General features: G+C 43.3%; 1 protein-coding gene across 2 annotated transcripts in view; it reads right to left on the reverse strand.

Annotated features, from left to right (window-relative positions):
* Positions 1–20,024, reverse strand: part of PCNT (pericentrin) — a 470,255-nt gene that overhangs the window by 196,714 nt on the left and 253,517 nt on the right. For both annotated transcript variants that reach the window (XM_053698889.1, XM_053698888.1), the window contains one exon: positions 9,923–10,077. In XM_053698889.1, coding sequence (XP_053554864.1) covers positions 9,923–10,077 — 155 coding nt within the window. The remainder of the gene's footprint in view (positions 1–9,922; positions 10,078–20,024) is intronic.

Raw genomic sequence — 20,024 nt, forward strand, 5'->3', positions numbered from 1 at the left:
CAGAGCATTGTAAATCACTCTCAACTCCAAATGTGAAAAGGAGAACAGACTACTCTCAGGACCATAGTCCCTGCGCCTTCAACGAGACCCAGGATCCTCCCCAGCCCAGCCAGCTGGTGGCCACGGACCCAAACGCCCCAAAAGGTCTCCGGAGCATGTGACCTGAGACCGATCTCAGATAGAACCATCACGGGAAGAGACACTTGTCGATTGAACTAGATTCTCTGAGACAATCTAGACAATCCCCATTCCACCGTCTGAGCATGCACAACTGCAGAGCTCTCAAACGGTATCGAGCAAGGGAATGATGTCCATAGAAGACACCATCAGACCAATCACCTCCATACACAGAGCCACTGATTGTCGAACTGATTGCTTGTGGAGCTGTTAATATGAGTCGGGATGGTTTCGCAGAAAGACTCTCCCTGCATTTCCGGACTCTAACTTTCATCCATGCTATCACTGAGAGGCTGACAGGACTACTTAAAACTCCATTCCCATGCCAAAGAGTACTACCCTCCATAAGAGACGATCGAAAACTTCTGACACTTCTCTGCCAACCTTCTGGAACGAAAGGCAAAGAATGACTGGGGGAGTGGGAGGAGTATTTAAGCCTTTGGCTGGGGTGTCTTTGCCTCCTCCTGGTGGCCATGTTCTGAATTCCCAAAAGCAATGAATGCAGCTGTGACTCTTTCGATTTATGAAGAAAAACCTTCCAGGATAACAATTTAATATCCATGGAATGCAAAGGCTCAAACGGAGCCTGCTGCAAGACCTTAAGAACAAGATCACGGCTCTAAGGAGGAGCAACCGACAAACACAGGCCTGATTTCGACCAGGGCCTGACAAGGGATTGCACATCTGGCACGTCCGCCAGACGCCTATGTAGCAAAATAAACAATTAAACTTGCAAGCACATTTTCAAGGTGCAATTAGCCGCAGCTGCTTCAAACTGCGGCCTTCTGTTTGCTAGACAGCTAAGCTAACCGTCAGGCTACTACAGCTGTCTTGCAAAATTCAGACCCTTCAGGGTACTGACTGACAAACCCTTCTCAAGACCATCCTGGAGAAAGGACAAAATTCTAGGAAACCTGACTGTACTCCAGGAGGAACCCTTGGATTTACATCCAAACTAGATATTTACGCCATAACTTAAAGCACTCTCTCGAGCAACTGGCCTACGAGCCTGAGTCATGATCTAAATGACCGACTCAGCAAACCCCACACTTAGACAAAACTAAAAGTTTTAATCTCCAAGCGGACAACTTCAGCAACGAGATTAGGATGAAGGAAGGACCCTGAATCAGAAGGTCCTTCCTCAGAGGAAATCTCCAAAGAGGAGACACTGCATCTTCTCTAGGTCTGCATACCAGATCCTGCAATGCCACGTAAGGGCTAATAAAATAACCAACGCTCTCTCCTATAGAATATGAGCAATGACTCGTAGAAGGGGAGCAAAATGAGAAAACAGGAATGCAAGACTGAATTCCAAGAAAACATCAGAACATCTATCAGAGCGGTCGGCGGATCATCTGACCAAGAACTGGAACCGTACTTGGAACTTTGGTGATCTGCCAAAACGAGCCAACTCCAACACCCCCCATTTGAGGGTCTACCTAGAGAACACCTACGGATGGAGAGCCCACTCCCCGAGATGAAAAATCTGATTGCTCAGAATCAGATACCTGAATGTCCACCCCTGAAAAGTAGATGACAGACAGCAATTGTGAGCTTCCGCCCACAGAACAATCCACGTCACCTAAAGCATGGCAAAGGAACTCAGAGTTCCTCCCTAGTGGTTGAAGTAAACTAATGAGGTGATATTGTGCAACTGGAACTAAACAACTACTGAGGCCAAGTCATCAGAAGATTGTAAATCTCTCTCCACTCCTTGATGATAAAGGGGAAAGCAGACACTTAACTAGACCCAGACTGGTTACCAGTCCAGCAGGCTGGTGTCAGGGTGCCAGGAATCAGACTGAGACGAGAAGTGCAAAAATAATTGCACCTTTATTAATAGCAAAAAATAATAAAAAGTCCACAAGTCAAATAAGCCAGGAATCAAAACCAGAGCTGGTAGTCAGAAGAACCGAGTCAGGAGCCAAAGCGAGTAGTCAGATGAGCCGGAATCAGGAACAAGGAGAACAGCAGAGTCAGGAACAGGAACCAGGAGGGACGTCAGGCAGCCAGGTAATAGACAGGAACAGGAATTCTCACAAACAGGTCTGATACAACGCAAGGGCAAAGCATACTGAACAGAGCCCCTTTATATAATAAATTATGACATCACAATTCTGAGACTGCAACTTGTCTCACATGGATGACGTACACCAGTCTAGCCATAAAAGGGCATGCAGGAAAAGAGCAGCATCACACACTATTCACCAGAGTCAGCAAGAGAGGCGAGTAAAATGGCTGCCAGCAGCACATGGCAAACAAAGCAGGGAAAAAACCCTGACAGTACCTTCCCCTCAACGACCCCTCCCCCTGCGGCAGGACAAAAGGCTTATTGGGGAAACGGGCATGGAAGGCACAAAGGAGGGCGGGAGCATGAACATCAGAGGAGGAAACCCATGAACGCTCCTCCGGACCGTAACCCCTCCAGTGAACCAAATGCTAACGCGGCCCCTGGACACACGAGAGCCAATAATGCTGCTGACCTCATATTCTTCATGGTTGTCAACAAAGATAGGACAGGGACGAGGCAACACAGTGGTAAACCGATTACAAACCAATGGTTTCAAGAGGGAGACATGAAAAACATTGGGGATGCGCATTGCAGGAGGAAGGTCAAGAGCGTAGGCCACAGGATTGACCCCTCGGAGCATTCGAAAAGGACCAACATAATGGGGAGCCAGTTTATTGGAAGGCACACGAAGGTTCAAGTTGCAGGAGGACAGCCAAACCCTGTCACCAACCTGGTAGGAAGGCGCGGGCAGACGCCTACGATCAGCCTGAAACGTTTGGCGCTGCGTAGAACGATGAAGGAAATCCTGAATCTGCACTCATGTGGAACGGAGTTGCTGGAGATGCTCCTCCAAAGCTGGAATACCCTGAAACATGAATGAATCGGGCAACAAGGATGGTTGAAACCCATAATTCGCCATGAACGGGGATAACTTGGAGGAAGCATTAATAGCACTATAACGAGCAAACTCTGCCCAAGGTAACAGTTCAGACCAATTATTGTAGTGATCTGAGACATAGCAACGGAGGAACTGTTCCAGAGCTTGATAAGACCGTTTCGCAGCCCCATTGGATTGAGGGCGATATGCCGAGGAGAAGGAAAGCATCCCCATTTGAGCACAAAAGGAACACCAAAATCTGGAGACAAATTGGCTACCCCGGTCCGACACTATCTCCTTGGGTAACCCATGTAAATGGAAGACCTCCTGGGCAAAAATAGAAGCAAGCTCCTGAGCGGTAGGCAGCTTCTTCAAGGGAATGCAATGTGACATTTTAGAAAAACGATCAACCACCATAAGGATAACAGTATTGCCATTTTAAACAGGGAGCTCGACAATGAAGTCCATTGAAAGATGTGTTCAAGGACGCTCACCATTAGCAATAGGTTGAAGAAGACCCATAGGAAGACGTTGAGGAGTCTTATTCTATGCACAAACTGAGCAGGAGGCAACATACGCAGCAACATCAGAACGAAGACCTGGCCACCAGAATTGTCGAGTGACAGACCAAATAATTTGGTTCTTGCCTGGGTGACCTGCGGCTTTAGGATAGTGGTAAGTGTGCAAAAGTTTAGTTCGAAGATTCTCAGGAACAAAACACTTACCACTAGGTTTCTCAGGAGGTGCATTTGTTTGTGCAGTAAGGATCTCCTCAGCCAAGGGAGAAGTCAAATCAGTACAGTACAGACTCCTCCTTGGACAGAGACGAAAATTGTCGAGAGAGGGCATCAGCCCTAACATTCTTACTACCAGGCAGGTAGGAGACCACATAATTAAACCGAGACAAAAATAGCGCCTATCTGGCCTGTCGGGGCGACAAACGTTTTGCTTCAGATAGAGAAGTTAAATTCTTGTGGTCAGTAGGAATGAGCACTGGTACGCTAGTAACCTTGAGAAGATACTTCCATTCCTTGAGTGTCAAAATTATGGCCAGTAATTCCCTGTCACCAATTTCATAATTGCACTCCTCTGGAGACAATTTCTTAGAGAAGAAACCGCACGGATGCAAGGAACCGTCAGGCGTAGGACGTTGAGACAAGTGGGCACCTACTCCAGTCTCAGACACATCGATCTCAAGAACGAAAGGCAGGGCAGGGTTAGGATGAGCCAGAACTTGAGCGGCAGCAAAGGCAGTCTTAAGACTATCAAAGGCCTTAATGGCAGTAGGTGACCAATGGAGTGGATCATTCTCTTTACGGGTCATGTATGTGATAGGTTTGACCAAGGAAGAAAAGTTTTTAATAAACTTTCTATAGTAATTGGCGAACCCCAAAAAACGTTGAATAGACCGAAGACCAACTGGGCGGATCCACTGCAGAATTGCAGACAACGTGTCAGGATCCATGGAGAACCCTGCAATGGAGATAACATAACCTAGTAAGGTCACTTGAGTCTGATGGAACTCACATTTCTCGAGTTTACAAAACAGGCCGTTCTCACGTAGTCTATGAAGAACCCGTGTAACATCAGAATGATGAGCCTCAAGCGTCGGTGAGTGTATGAGGATGTCGTCTAAATACACCACAACACACTGTTGCAACATATCTCGTAGAACATCATAAATAAAATTTCTGCAAAACAGCAGGAGCATTACATAGGCCAAAGAGCATTACAAGATACTTATAATGCCCGCTCCTGTTGTTAAATGCCGTTTTCCATTCGTGGCCCTCCTTGATCCTAACGAGATTGTACGCTCCTCTCAAATCAAGTTTAGAAAAGACCGTAGCTCCCTTGAGGCGGTCAAAGGGTTCCGTAATGAGCGGAATAGGGTAAGCATTCTTAATGGTAAGATGATTAAGACCCCTATAATCGATGCATGGTCTTAACTCGCCAGGATTTGAGGATTATCCACTGCGACAGAGCATCGGCAACATACTACTCCATAGCACAATTCTCTGCAACAGACAGAGGGTAAACCCGGCCCGAGGTGGAATGGCTCCGGGTTGCAGGTCTATGGCACAATCGTAAGACCGATGAGGAGGCAACGTACTGGCACGGTACTCCTCTGGCAATTGAGATACCAAAGAAGTGCACAAGACTTTAACTGGTTTCCGAAGACAAGTGGAAATACATTGCGGAGACCACGACAAAATTTCAGACCTGCGTCAGTCGAGAATGGGATTGTGCTTTTGGAGCCAGGGATAACCCAGAACAACTGGAAAATGCGGAGAATTTATCACCTGGAACTGGAGGGTTTCAAAATAAAGAGCCCCAACAGCCATGGATAACGGAACGGTCTCGTAAAGAGTGCAGGCTGAAGGGGCCTGCCATCAATGGCCTCAATAGCAAGCGGAATGGACCGAGGTAAAACAGGAATGGAGTGCTGTGATGCAAAAGCACTGTCAATGAAATAGCCCGCAGCACCGGAGTCAACAAGAGCCTGGGTGACTATGGAGGAGTACACCCAGGAAAGGACAACCGTGACCAAAGGTTTCTCCTCTAGCGGTTCCGGGGATGAGGATAAACCACCCAAGGTCTGTCCCCGACAGGATCTTAGGTATGAGTGTTTTTTCCGGCCGTGTAGGACAAGACTTCAAAAGGTGGCCCTGTAACCCACAATAGAGGCAGAGCCCCTCCCTCCTCCTAAAGGCCCTCTCCGCCGCGGAGAGACGCGTGAATCCCAAAAGCATCGGCTCAGCAGTACCTGGTGACTCGGGACAAGGAGGCATGGGAGGAGAGGGAGGAATGGGTGGGAGCGAACACGTAGGAGACAACCGAACAGGAGGCTCCCGCAAGCGCTCCTTGAAAGAGGGCCTCTCGCTGAGTCTGATGTCAATTAGGATCAAAAAAAGACACCAAAGCCTCAAGATCCCCTGGTAAATCTCTAGCAGCAACTTTGTCTATAATCGCATCAGAGAGCCCATGAAAGAAGGCGGCAACAAGGACTTCATTGTTCCAACCTACCTCTGCGGCAAGTGTACAGAACTCAATGGCATACTGAGCAACAAATCTTGTACCTTGCTGAATGGACATGAGTCGTTTAGCAGCAGAGGAGAAGCGAGCCAGAACATCAAATACCCTTCAAAAGGAGGCCACAAATTCAGGGTAATTTGAAATCACAGGTTTATTAGTCTCCCACAAGGGATTAGCCCAGGCAAGAGCTGTGTCAGAGTAACGAGATGAGAAATCCCACCTTAGCTCTGTCAGAATGAAACGCCTGAGGTAACATCTCAAATTAAATGCTCACCTGGTTCAAATCCTCTGCACTGAATAGGATCACCTCCATATCGCTGAGGTAGAGGTGCAGAACCGGACATGCTCCTGGTAGGACTAGGTGAAGCAGCGGAAACAGGAGCAGCCATAACTTGCTGAACACTTTGGTCCCAATGTGCAGTGCGAGTCAGCAGGGTCTGCAGGGCTAGTGCAAATTGATCCAAGCGGTGATCCTGTTCATCCATACTGGAAATGATGGTAGGTAAAGGTGGATTATTAGCACCATCAGGATTCATGGCCCTTGCGTAATGTCAGGGTGCCAGGAATCAGACTGAGACGAGAAGTGCAAAAATAATCACACCTTTATTAATAGCAAAAAATAATAAAAAGTCCACAAGTCAAATAAGCCAGGAATCAAAACCAGAACTGGTAGTCAGACGAGCCGGAATCAGGAACAAGGAGAACAGCAGAGTCAGGAACAAGCCAGGGATCAGGAACCAGGAGGGACGTCAGACAATCAGGTAACACACAGGAAGAGGAACTCTCACAAACAGGTCTGAGACAAAGCAAGGGCAAAGCATACTGAACAGAGGCCCTTTAAATAATAATTGATGACATTACAATTCAAAGACTGCAACCTGTCTCACATGGATGATGTACATCAGTCTGGCCATAAAAGGGCATGCAGGAAATGAGCAGCATCACACACTATGCACCAGAGTCAGCAAGAGAGGTGAGTAAAATGGCTGTCATCAGCACATGGCAAACAAAGCAGGGAAAAAAACCCTGACAGCTGGTGCCCATGGTCACATCACCCAGGAATGTCTCCAGAGGCACGTGCCCTGAGACAGATACTCCTGAAAAAACACACTACAGGAAAGAGACTGTAGTCAAACGAAACTAGATCCATTCCAAGAGAATTCCATCTTATGGAAATAGCAAGGGATAAAGTCCATGGGTATCATCTGACCAATTCCCTCCATACAGAGAGTCACTGAACAGTGAAGAAAAAACAACTGGTTGTAAAATGGCTAAGCCATCTACCAGACGACAAGAGCTTGGTGCAGAGGAAGGAAAAGGAAAAATTCCTCAATTACTTGACCTCTATTAGACCTAGTCTCCTAGATAGAGAATCCATTAAGGTCCACGACTACCACACCTGACGATCCCAAGCGGTCTCCCATCCAGGTACAGACCAGATCTGGCCATCTGAAACTTCCGAGATCAGACGGAAGTGGAAGCATAAGGGAATAGTGGCCCATGAAATCACCCTTTTAGATGGGATAAAGGGATTCTATCACAGATTCAACCCCATCCAAGGGAAAGTAGAATGACAAAATCTCTAACAAGAGATTGTTCAAGAATGGAAGATACCTGAACCAGAGATTGTCCCTAAGACCCAAAGTCTTTCTCAGAATGTTGAGAAGATCCCATTTAAGGAAACAAATTCCATGTTTGTTATGAGCAGGCCCCCAAAGGAGAAGGATACTACTTTGAAAATCATAACCTAAGATACTTGAAATAAATACCTAGATCCCGTTCCCAGAAGGGGCTGGAATTATCACTCCCAGAGAGGAAGGTCCTGAACCCAGTTTAATGAAAGTCTCTCATCATACCTGGATCGCAGATACTCTACAAGGAGAATTCTGCCTAAGGGAGGAATTCTGGATAGGACTCCAAAAGACATTACTGATCCTGCAGAAAGAAAGACCTATGGCCGAACATGCTAAAAAGGAACCTTCAGAAGCGTGGATTGGAGGAAATATAAAATATTAAACCTGCAACTGCAGAACTATAAAGCCTACGCTGTACCACTAAGCCACAGGTGGGCTTCCCAGCTGATTTTCCCAAGATTTCAGCCAAAAAACCCGGAGGGCTAGTACTGCAAGTCTAATAATACAAGGCATTGTTCCAGCTTCTTAACCATGGATCCGAAAAGGAGCTAGCTATCGCCACAGGGATCAAGTTCTCATAGCTATAGTAGAAAGCTCTCGTCTACTAAAGACACTGTGCATTTTAGAGGAGACATCAACAAGAAATTCCCTTAAAGGACGGGAGACAGGGAGAAAGATATCCCCAACTTCTCCTATTCCTGTGAAAATTCCCATAACACGTCAAGAACACTTCTTCAGGGTAAAGAAAACCACAGAACTGATAGGATTTACCAAACTTCAAAGAGTTGACAATGACAGGAGGGTCGGTGTCGTCCAAGTAGCTAAAACCTCCTATAACATTGCACGAGGTGTTGAAGCATACATCTGAAGGAGACTACTTCAGTATCAGATGAAGGAATTATACTGTCCAGATCGGAGATTTCACCCTCAGAAACTACCGGCAAAGCCTTCTAATCAAACATAGAAGGCAACCTGTGTAGCAGCATGTGAAGCAGAGACCTTGTTATCTGAAACATTGTCCTCTTGCATTTACCCTGAAAACAGGGATAACAGACCATCCGCAGATACCATTGAGGATATCAGTTCTGAAATCTGTATGCAAATACACTCTGCCAGGAGATTGAGAGGAACCACAGGGCACTACATGTGACGCCCTAGGGGCTTGGGACGATAAGGAGAAGCTGAGGCATAGCCTGAACAGCATCATCCTGGGAGAGCTTAAAAAATAAAAAATCACAGTGTAGCCACCTATCTGTATATGTAATACAGACATTGACATATATCTGTTATATGATAAAATAGATGCATATTGACTTAAAACCACTTAAAAATATTTAAGTAACCACCCTTTACATCAAGGGAGTAACAGGTACTGTCTCTTTAAGGGAAGGAATACGTGCATTACAGATGACATATTTAGAACCCTAACTGACAGATCAAATATAATTAACATTTATATTAGCATACAATTTACATTTATTACAGGATGACAAAATAAATCTCATAGGATATTTATTTATAAAATATTTTACCAGGAAGGATACATTGAGATTTCTCTTGTTTTCAAGTATGTCCTGTACTTAGACATATATTCTGCTTATATTTATAGATATGTTATGGACATATCACATGCCCTGTGCGACAGGGTCAGAGATCATATATATGTTAGCAGGAGAATGGAGCTCTCTGTTTATCCAGAATGAAAACAGTTACATTTCAGGTACTCTCAGCTGGTGCAATTAGCTAGCTAGCAAAAGGCTGCTCTGAAAGCAAAGCTCTCTCTCTCTTCCTCCTGTGAGAAGGAAATCAACTGACAGACTGCCTGTAAGCACAGAGACACAGAGGGAGAAAAAGCAGGTACTATAAACTATTATTTTTTCTATAAAGCAGTTGTTTACTGGGGACAGTTTAGATGCCCCAGTAATATAGTTAGGAATCCTTTAAAGTTTAGTTAGCCTCCTGAGTTAGGAGTAGGTGTTTGTTTTGTTTTTTATGAAACCTGCTATGAAACAAATAAATAGTTTGTTACTGAATCAAATGATCTGTTCCTTTTTACTAAAGCCAAAAGCTCGGCCACCTTACCACACCTGAGAAAGGTGAATCACAAAGAAGCACAATGAAACAGAAAGTACACGGTTGAGCAATTTACACTTTTTAGCTAGACACAATTTCATTCTGCAAAGGAATTACCTGCAAATGCACAGAATGCATTCTCTCACTCCTGGAATGGATGTCTAGCTCTTCTGAGCTCTGCTGCATTTCTGTGTCCTCCACTTCAGGTTGTTCAGATGGAAGCAGAACATCTGCGCTCTCTACTTCAACCTTTTTAACATCTTCTGCGTAATCTGAAAACAAACATCTTTCAGAAACTTCTTAGCATAAACCAGATTTCAAAATAATTGAGAAAACTAGGGGTCATTTTCTTTTTTTGGGGGGTTGTTTGATATACATATTAAAGTAAAAATGTCTTATTTTATTATTATTAACAGGTATTTGAAGAGCGCCAACAGATTCTACAGCGAGATTACAAAATTACACAAAAACAACAACAACCAAATACAGTAATATGCAACAGAGAAAAGTAAAATTGGCATACATAAAAATCATAGCAACAGTTCAAATATTAGCTATTACTTATAGTATTATTTTACATTACACAGAAAATATGTTAAAAAACAAACATTTATGTTGTAAGGGACTGTAAAAAACATAATTTATGCTTAGTTGATCAATTAATTTCTTTCATGGTGGTGAGAGCCCACAATGCATTACTCCTGGGAATTAGTCTTCCTTACCACTGGGAGGAGGCAAAGATTCCCAAACCCCAAGAGCTCTATATAACCCCTCCCACCTCACACATACCTATAAAGTACAGCCAAGCATAGTGAGATAAGAAAAAGAGCCATAAATGGAGCAGGGAAAAAAAAAAGAGGTGCTTAGAGAAAACATTAAACTGAAAAACAAAGGGTGGGGTCTTGTGGACTATCACCAGCATGAAAGAAATTAATTTATCAGGTAAGCATAATTTAGGTTTTGTTTCATACAGGTAGTGAGAGTCCAGGATCCATTACTCCACGAGTAATAACATAAAGGGAGGTATTTAAAAAACATTTTTTTGCACTTAAAAAATAAATCAATCAGGCAAGAAAAAAATCAAGCTGAGACAACTGCCTGAAGGACCTTCCTACCAAAAGATGCCTCAGAAAGAGCTAAAAAAAAAAATAAAAATGGTAGAATTTGTAAAAGTATGCAAAGAAGACCAAGTAGCTGCTTTGCAAATCTAGTCAACTGAAGCCTCATTCTTGAAGGCCCAAAAAACATAATTTATGCTTACCTGATAAATTTATTTCTCTTGTGATTTATCGAGTCCACGGATTCATCCATACTTGTGGGATATTCTCCTTCCTTACAGGAAGTGGCAAAGAGAGCACCCACAGCAGAGCTGTCTATATAGCTCCTCCCCTAGCTCCACCCCCCAGTCATTCGACCGAAGGCTAGGAAGAAAAAGGAGAAACTATAGGGTGCAGTGGTGACTGAAGTTTTTTAAATAAAAATATACTGCCTTTCTTAAATAAACAGGGCGGGCCGTGGACTCGATACATCACAAGAGAAATAAATTTATCAGGTAAGCATAATTTATGTTTTCTCTTGTAAGATGTATCGAGTCCATGGATTCATCCATACTTGTGGGATACCAATACCAAAGCTTTAGGACACGGATGAAGGGAGGGACAAGACAGGTACCTTAAACGGAAGGCACCACTGCTTGTAGAACCTTTCTCCCAAAAATAGCCTCCGAAGAAGCAAAAGTATCGAATTTGGAAAATTTGGAAAAAGTATGAAGCGAAGACCAAGTCGCCGCCTTACAAATCTGTTCAACAGAAGCCTCATTTTTAAAAGCTCATGTGGAAGCCACTGCTCTAGTAGAATGAGCAGTAATTCTTTTAGGAGGCTGCTGGCCAGCAGTCTCATAAGCCAAATGGATGATGCTTTTCAGCCAAAAGGAAAGAGAGGTAGCCGTAGCCTTTTGACCTCTCCGTTTACCAGAATAAACAACAAACAATGAAGATGTTTGACTGAAATCTTTAGTTGCTTGTAAGTAGAACTTTAAAGCACGAACCACATCAAGATTGTGCAACAGACGTTCCTTCTTTGATGAAGGATTAGGACACAGTGAAGGAACAACAATTTCCTGATTGATATTCCTATTAGAAACAACCTTAGGAAGAAACCCAGGTTTGCAACGCAGAACCACCTTATCTGTATGGAAAACAAGGTAAGGTGAATCACACTGTAAAGCAGATAACTCAGAAACTCTTCGAGCCGAAGAGATAGCTACTAAAAACAAAACTTTCCAAGATAGAAGCTTAATATCTATAGAATGAATAGGTTCAAACTGAACCCCTTGAAGAACTTTAAGAACTAAGTTTAGGCTCCATGGCGGAGCAACAGGTCTAAATACAGGCTTGATCCTGACCAAGGCCTGACTAAACGCTTGAACGTCTGAGACACCTGCCAGACGTTTGTGTAAAAGAATAGACAAAGCAGATATTTGTCCTTTTAAGGAACTAGCTGATAATCCCTTCTCCAATCCTTCTTGGAGAAAGGACAATATTCTAGGAATCCTAATCTTACTCCATGAGTAACCCTTGGATTCACACCAATAAAAATATTTGCGCCAAATCTTATGATAGATCTTCCTGGTGACAGGTTTTCTAGCTTGAATCAGGGTATCAATGACCGACTCAGAGAAACCACGCTTTGATAGAATCAGGCGTTCAACCTCCAAGCAGTCAGACGCGGAGAAATTAGATTTGGATGCGTGAAAGGACCTTGGATTAGAAGGTCCTGCCTCATTGGCAGAGTCCACGGTGGAACCGATGACATGTCCACTAGGTCTGCATACCATGTCCTGCGTGGCCACGCAGGTGCTATCAGAATAACCAAAGCTCTCTCCTGCTTGATTCTGGCAACCAGACGTGGGAGGAGAGGAAACAGTGGAAATACATAGGCCAGATTGAAGGACCAGGGCACTGCTAGAGAATCTATCAGTACCGCCTGGGGATCCTGGGACCTGGACCCGTAATGAGGAAGTTTGGCATTCTGACGGGACGCCATCAGATCCAATTCTGGTGTGCCCCATAGCGGAGTTAGCTGGGCAAATGCCTCCGGATGGAGCTCCCACTGCCCCGGAAGAAAAGTCTGACGACTTAGGAAATCCGTCTCCCAGTTCTCTACCCCTGGGATATGGATTGCTAAGAGATGGCAAGAGTGATCCTCCGCCCATCGGATTATTTTGGTTACCTCCATCATCGCTAGAGAACTCAGTGTTCCTCCTTGATGATTGATATAAGCTACAGTCGTGATGTTGTCCGACTGTAATCTGATGAATTTGGCTGCAGTTAGCTGAGGCCACACCTGAAGCGCATTGAATATCGCTCTCAGTTCTAGAATGTTTATCGGGAGTAGAGTTTCCTCCCGAGACCATAAGCCCTGTGCTTTCAGGGAGTTCCAGACAGTACCCCAGCCTAGCAGGCTGGCATCTGTCGTTACTATGAGCCACTCTGGCCTGCGGAAACATTCCCTGAGCCAGGTGGTCCTGAGACAACCACCAGAGAAGAGAATCTCTGGTCTCCTGGTCCAGATGCAGTTGAGGAGATAAATCTGCATAATCCCCATTCCACTGTTTGAGCATGCATAGTTGTAGTGGTCTAAGGTGTAGGCGGGCAAAAGGAACTATGTCCATTGCCGCTACCATGAGTCCGATTACTTCCATACACTGAGCCACTGATGGCCGAGATATGGAATGAAGAGATCGGCAAGTGGTTAAGAGTTTTGATTTTCTGACCTCCGTCAGAAATATTTTCATTTCTACCGAGTCTATCAGAGTCCCTAGGAAGGAAACTCCTGTGAGATCTCAGAAAAGCCAACACGATGTCCGTGTGAGACTTGGCTAGCTGGAAAGTCGCCGCCTGAATCAAGATGTCGTCTAGATAAGGCGCCACTGCTATGCCCCGCCGTCTTAGAACTGCCAAAAGGGACCCTAGCACCTTTGTGAAAATTCTGGGAGCCGTAGCCAACCCGAACTGGTAATGTCTGTGCAGAAAGGCGAACCTGAGGAATTTATGATGATCTCTGTGAATAGGGATGTGTAGATACGCATCCTTTAAGTCCACGGTAGTTATATATTGACCCTCCTGGATCAACGGTAGAATAGTCAGAATAGTCTCCATCTTGAATGATGGTACTCTGAGGAATTTGTTTAGAATTTTTAGATCCAAGATTGGTCTGAAAGTTCCCTCTTTTTTGGGAACCACAAACAGGTTTGAGTAAAACCCTAGCCCTTGTTCCGCTTTTGGAACTGGGTGGATTACTCCCATGGTATGTAGGTTTTCTACACAGCGTAAAAAGGCCTCTCTCTTTGTCTGGTTTGCAGACAATTGAGAAATGTGAAATCTCCCCCTTGGGGGAGAGTCTTTGAAGTCCAGAAGATATCCGTGGAACACAATTTCTAAGGCCCAGGAATCGTGAACATCTCTTGCCCAAGCCTGAGCGAAGAGAGAGAGTCTGCCCCCTACTAGATCCGGTCCCGGATCGGGGTCTACCCTTTCATGCTGTCTTAGAGGCAGCTGCAGGCTTCTTGGCCTGTTTACCCTTGTTCCAAGCCTGGTTAGGTCTCCAGACTGACTTGGATTGGGCAAAATTCCCCTCTTGCTTTGCAGCAGGGGAAGCTGAAGCGGGACCACCCTTGAAGTTCCAAAAGGAACGAAAATTATTTTGTTTGGTCCTCATTTTATTTGTTCAATCCTGAGGGAGGGCATGGCCTTTCCCTCCAGTGATGTCTGAAATAATCTCTTTCAGTTCAGGCCCGAATAGGGTCTATCCTTTGAAAGGGATGTTCAAAAGTTTAGATTTTGAGGACACATCAGCAGACCAGGACTTAAGCCATAACGCCCTGCGTGCTAAAATGGCAACACCTGAATTCTTTGCCGCTAATTTAGCCAGTTAAAAAGCGGCATCTGTAATGAAAGAATTAGCCAACTTAAGGGCCTTAATTCTGTCCATAATATCCTCTAATGGAGTCTCCATCTGAAGAGCCTCTTCTAGAGCCTCAAACCAGAAAGCAGCTGCAGTAGTTACAGGAACAATGCACGCAATAGGTTGGAGAAGAAAATCTTGATGAACAAAAATTTTCTTCAGGAGACCCTCTAATTTTTTATCCATAGGATCTTTGAAAGCACAACTGTCTTCGATAGGTATAGTTGTACGCTTAGCCAGAGTAGAAATAGCTCCCTCCACCTTAGGAACTGTCTGCCACGAGTCCAGCATGGTGTCAGATATGGGAAACATTTTCTTAAAAACAGGAGGGGGAGCGAACGGAATACCTGGTCTATCCCACTCCTTAGTAACAATATTCACAATCCTCTTAGGGACTGGAAAAACATCAGTGTAAACAGGGACCTCTAAGTATTTGTCCATTTTACACAATTTCTCTGGGACCACTATAGGGTCACAATGATCTAGAGTCGCTAATACCTCCCTGAGCAATAAGCGGAGGTGTTCAAGCTTAAATGTAAAGGCCGTCATATCAGAATCTGTCTGAGGGAGCGTCTTTCCTGAATCAGAAATTTCTCCCTCAGATAACAAATCCCTTACCCCTACTTCAGAACATTGTGAGGGTATATCGGATACGGCTACTAAAGCGTCAGACGGCTCAGCATTTGTTCTTAACCCAGAGCCGTCACACTTTCCTTGTAAACCAGGCAGTTTGGATAAAACCTCTGTGAGGGTTGTATTCATAACTGTGGCCATGTCTTGTAAAGTAAATGAATTCGACGCACTAGAGGTACTAGGCGTCACTTGTGCGGGTGTTACTGGTTGTGACACTTGGGGAGAACTAGATGTTAAACCCTCATTTCCTTCTGTCTGAGAATCATCTATTGCAATATTTTTAAGTGCTAAAATACGTTCTTTATAATTTATAGACATATCAGTGCAATTGGGACACATTCTAAGAGGGGGTTCCACAATGGCTTCTAAACACATTGAACAAGGAGTTTCCTTGGTGTTAGACATGTTAAACAGGCTAGTAATGTAACAAGCAAGCTTGGAAAACACTTTAATCAAAGCAAATAAAACTTAGAAAAAAACGGTACTGTGCCTTTAAGAGAAAAAAAAGCTGCACAAACTCTGCAAAACAGTGTAAAAAAGCAGTAAACTCAACGAAATTTTTACAGTAGCATCATAAAGCCTTACTAACTTTGCACAACTATGCAAATAAACAATTAACCCCTTAATGTAAAAACCGGATTGACAAAACGTCAAAACCGGTAAAAAACGTTCAGCACCTTGCCACAGCTCTGCTGTGGTGCCTACCTGCACTTTTAGGAACGATTTGTGGGGAAATAAACTTCTTTAAAGCCCTCAAACACAGTAGGAACCTCTGGAGAAGCAGCTGGATGTCTCTGAGGAAAAGAAACTGCGCAACTGAGGCGCGAAAATAGGCCCCTCCCACCTCACTCGATGTTATGGGGCCTAAAAGAAACACAACAGAGTGTTTCTTAAATAAGCCACAATGACCCCTTAAAGTCCCTCAAAAAACATTATATTTGCAATAAAACAAACGCTTTTTCCTATCATTGTCACCAGTAACTAATGAGCCCTTTATGCAAGCTGGGATTCCTACTAAGTGTCTGAATACAGCTTACCCTTCCCTCATGGGGATATTGCCAGCCTTTTCTAGAAATAACACAGTTTGTCTAGAAAAAAATAGACTGAACATACCTCAATGCAGTTTAGCCTGCAAACAGTTCCCCCAACTGAAGTTTTCCTGTACTCTTCAGCCCTTGTGAGAACAGCAGTGGATCTTAGTTACAAAGTGCTAAGATCATCATCCTCCTTGCAGAAATCTTCATCCCTTTTCTGCCAGAGAGTAAATAGTACACACCGGTACCATTTAAAATAAACTTTTGCTTGAGAAAATAAAAACTAACATTTTTGTCACCACACTCACTTTACCCTTCCTAGTACTTTAGAGTAGGCAAAGAGAATGACTGGGGGGTGGAGCTAGGGGAGGAGCTATATAGAGAGCTCTGCTGTGGGTACTCTCTTTGCCACTTCCTGTAAGGAAGGAGAATATCCCACAAGTATGGATGAATCCGTGGACTCAATACATCTTACAAGAGAAAGTAGCAACTGACCTTGTAGAATGAGCAGTATTCTGCTGCGGTGGAGGCTTACCCGCCTCCAAGTAAGCCCTGTGAATCAAAAGCTTCAACCAAGAAGCCAAAGAAACCGCAGAAACATGTTGTCCTTTTCTAGAACCAGAAAAGTGAAATAAACTAGAAGTTTGTCTAAAAGTTCTTAACAGTATCAATGTAATATTTCAATGCCCATCCAGATTATGCAAACATCTCTCTGAAGCATTCTTAGGATCAGGCAGGTCATAAAGAAGGGACAACAATCTCTCTGCTAAGTTTACAGCAGAAACAACTTTAGGCAAAAAGTCAAAAGTAGTCTATATAACTGTCTTATTTTGATAAAAATTAGATGAGCACAAGAAAGAGCAGATAACTCAAACTTTAAAAAGAAGATATAGCCAAAAGGAATAAAATCATCCAAAATAACAGCTTAATATACACCTTATGCATAGGTTCAAACGGAAGAGACTACAACATCTTTAACACCATGTTAAGATTCAAAGGAGGAGAAATTGGCTTGATTAAAGGTTTAATATGAACCAAAGCCTGAACAAAACCATAAATATCTGAAAAATTAGTAATCTTCCTATGAAACAATACTTAAAGGGCAGAAATCTGCCCCTTCAGGGAACAGGCAGATGGACCCTTATCCAGACCATCCTGTAGGAACTGCAGAATCCTATGAATGTTGAAAGAATGCCAGGAAAACTGTGAACCATACACCAAGTAATTAAAGCCTTCCAGAGTTTATGATAAATCTTCCTAGTTACAGGCTTAATTATCTGAACTGAGGTCTCAATTACTGAATCAGAGAAACCTCTATGTCTAAGGAAAAACTGTTAAATTTCCATGCCATTCAAGTTCAGAGACTTGAGGTCCAGATGGAAAAATGGACCTTGAGACAGAAGGTCTGTCCTTAGAGGAGGAGTAGGCCAAAGAGGTCAGCTGGACATCTGAACAAGATCTGCATATCAAATCCTGTGAGGCCAACCTGGGGCAAGGATTACTGATGGTTTCTCTAGGCTTATCTTTGAGCTCACTTTGGGAAAAAGTACCAGAAGAGGAAACAGATAAGCAAGCTGGAATGACCAATGAGCTACTAGAGCATCCAAAAACTATACTTGAGGGTTCCTGGACTTTGCAAAGTTCCTGGGAGATTTGTTGTTCAAACTAGAAGCTAACAGATCTATCTCTGGGAGAGCCCAAAGATCCACAATCTGATTGAACACATCATGGTGAAGTGATCATTCACCTGGATGTAGAGATTGGCGACTGGGAAAGTCTGCTTCCCAGTTGATCACTCCTGGAATATTAATCACAGAGATTAAATAGTTTTCTGCCCATAAGAGATTTCAAGACATTTCTCTCATTGCTAGGGAACTGTGAGTTCCACCCCTTATAGTTGACATAAGCTACTGCTGTGACATTGTCTGTCTGAAAACAGAGATGACATTCTCTTTTCAACACAGGCCAAGCTGGAAGAGCCCTGAAAATAGCACGTAGTTCTAGAACATTTATTGATAACCTCGCCTCCTGAGGAGCCCAAACATGAAGATCCCTGTTCTCAACCTGAGAGACTTGCATCTGCAGTGATCACAGTCCAGGTAGGAAGAGCAAAATAAGCCCCCTGAATAATAAACTATTGATCCTGTCACCAAAAAATATTTTTTTGAGACAGCAGAGTAGAATATCTGCAACACTGATTAAGCATACAAAGCTGAAGAGGACTCATGTGAAAACAAGTAAACAGAATTGCATCTGAAGCTGCAATTGTAAGACCATACAAAAAACAACAAGAGGGTAAAGAGAGAGAGACGGAAGGTTCGGACAAGCTGACACGAATCTAAACATTCTCTGTTCTGTTAGATTCAGTCTCCACAAATCTTTCTCTATTTGAAACCCCAAAAAGTTACCTTTCTTTGAGGAATCAAAGAACTTTTTTGAAAATTGATCCTCCAACCATGTAGTTGAAGAATCAACAAGAGTCGGCTGGTGTGAGATTCTGCTAAAGGAAAAAAAGATAAAAACTGCCCCTACCAGAATATGCAGAACAAGAGCCGTACCTTCACACTGACCAGTTAGAGGGAGCAGGCTTCTTAACTTCCATTAATCTGCCCCAATTTGAACTAGGCTTCCAAGAAGTATTGGAAGATCCCTGTTTATGAGAGGAGAAAGACCATTTATATTCCTTATTACGAAATATACCCTAAGACTTCCTGTCTTAGAAACAAATATTTTGAAAGCAGATAAGAACCATAGGCCCAGCAAGTCTGCCAAATATTTACTAAAATTATAAAAACGTTTCTAGTTTGTAGGATAGCCTTATGCTTATCCCAGGCATTCTTAAAGCCCCCCCCCCCCAGTTTGTCATTACCACCTCTTGCGGAAGTTTATTCGATGAATCAATTACCCTTTCTGTAAAGAAGTGCTTCCACAAGTTACTTCTGAATCTACTAATCTTCAGCTTTAGATCATGAACCCTTGTTCTTGAAGGGACAGGAAACACCCAATTTTTTTTTCGTGATTCATACAATTTTAATCAATTAACATATTTTATAAAATTTGCTTTATTCTCTTGTTATCCTTTGCTGAAGGAACATTGGCAACTAACAGACATATGGTTAGCCAGACAAATGTGTACAGGCCACAATCAGCAGCTAGTTAGCCAATCAGACAAATGTGTGCAGGCACCAATCAGAAGCTAAACGTCAACTAGTGTAGGATATATGAATATTCTTTTTTAATACCAAGAGAACAAATCGCATTTGAAAATTAAAGTGAATTTAAAAGTGGCTTTAAAATTACATGCTCTATCTGAATTATGCAAGTTAAAGTACCACTAAACACAGTAGAATTGCATAATCAATAAATACAAAATAAAAAGACAATGCAAAAGCAATTCGTTAAAATTTCAAATGAGTAGTAGATTTTTTCTGACATAATGTCAAAGTTAGTTACATTTTTCATCCGAAGACATCATGACACAGCCATCAGTGAATCGCAAAATGTATATACGTATATCCTGTGAATCTTGCACATTCTTATTAGGAGCTGGTGCCTCAGAAAATGCGCATATAAAAATGTGTGCACAT

Source organism: Bombina bombina, chromosome 1 (genome assembly GCF_027579735.1).
Source record: "Bombina bombina isolate aBomBom1 chromosome 1, aBomBom1.pri, whole genome shotgun sequence".
NCBI classification, from domain to species: Eukaryota; Metazoa; Chordata; class Amphibia; order Anura; family Bombinatoridae; genus Bombina; species Bombina bombina.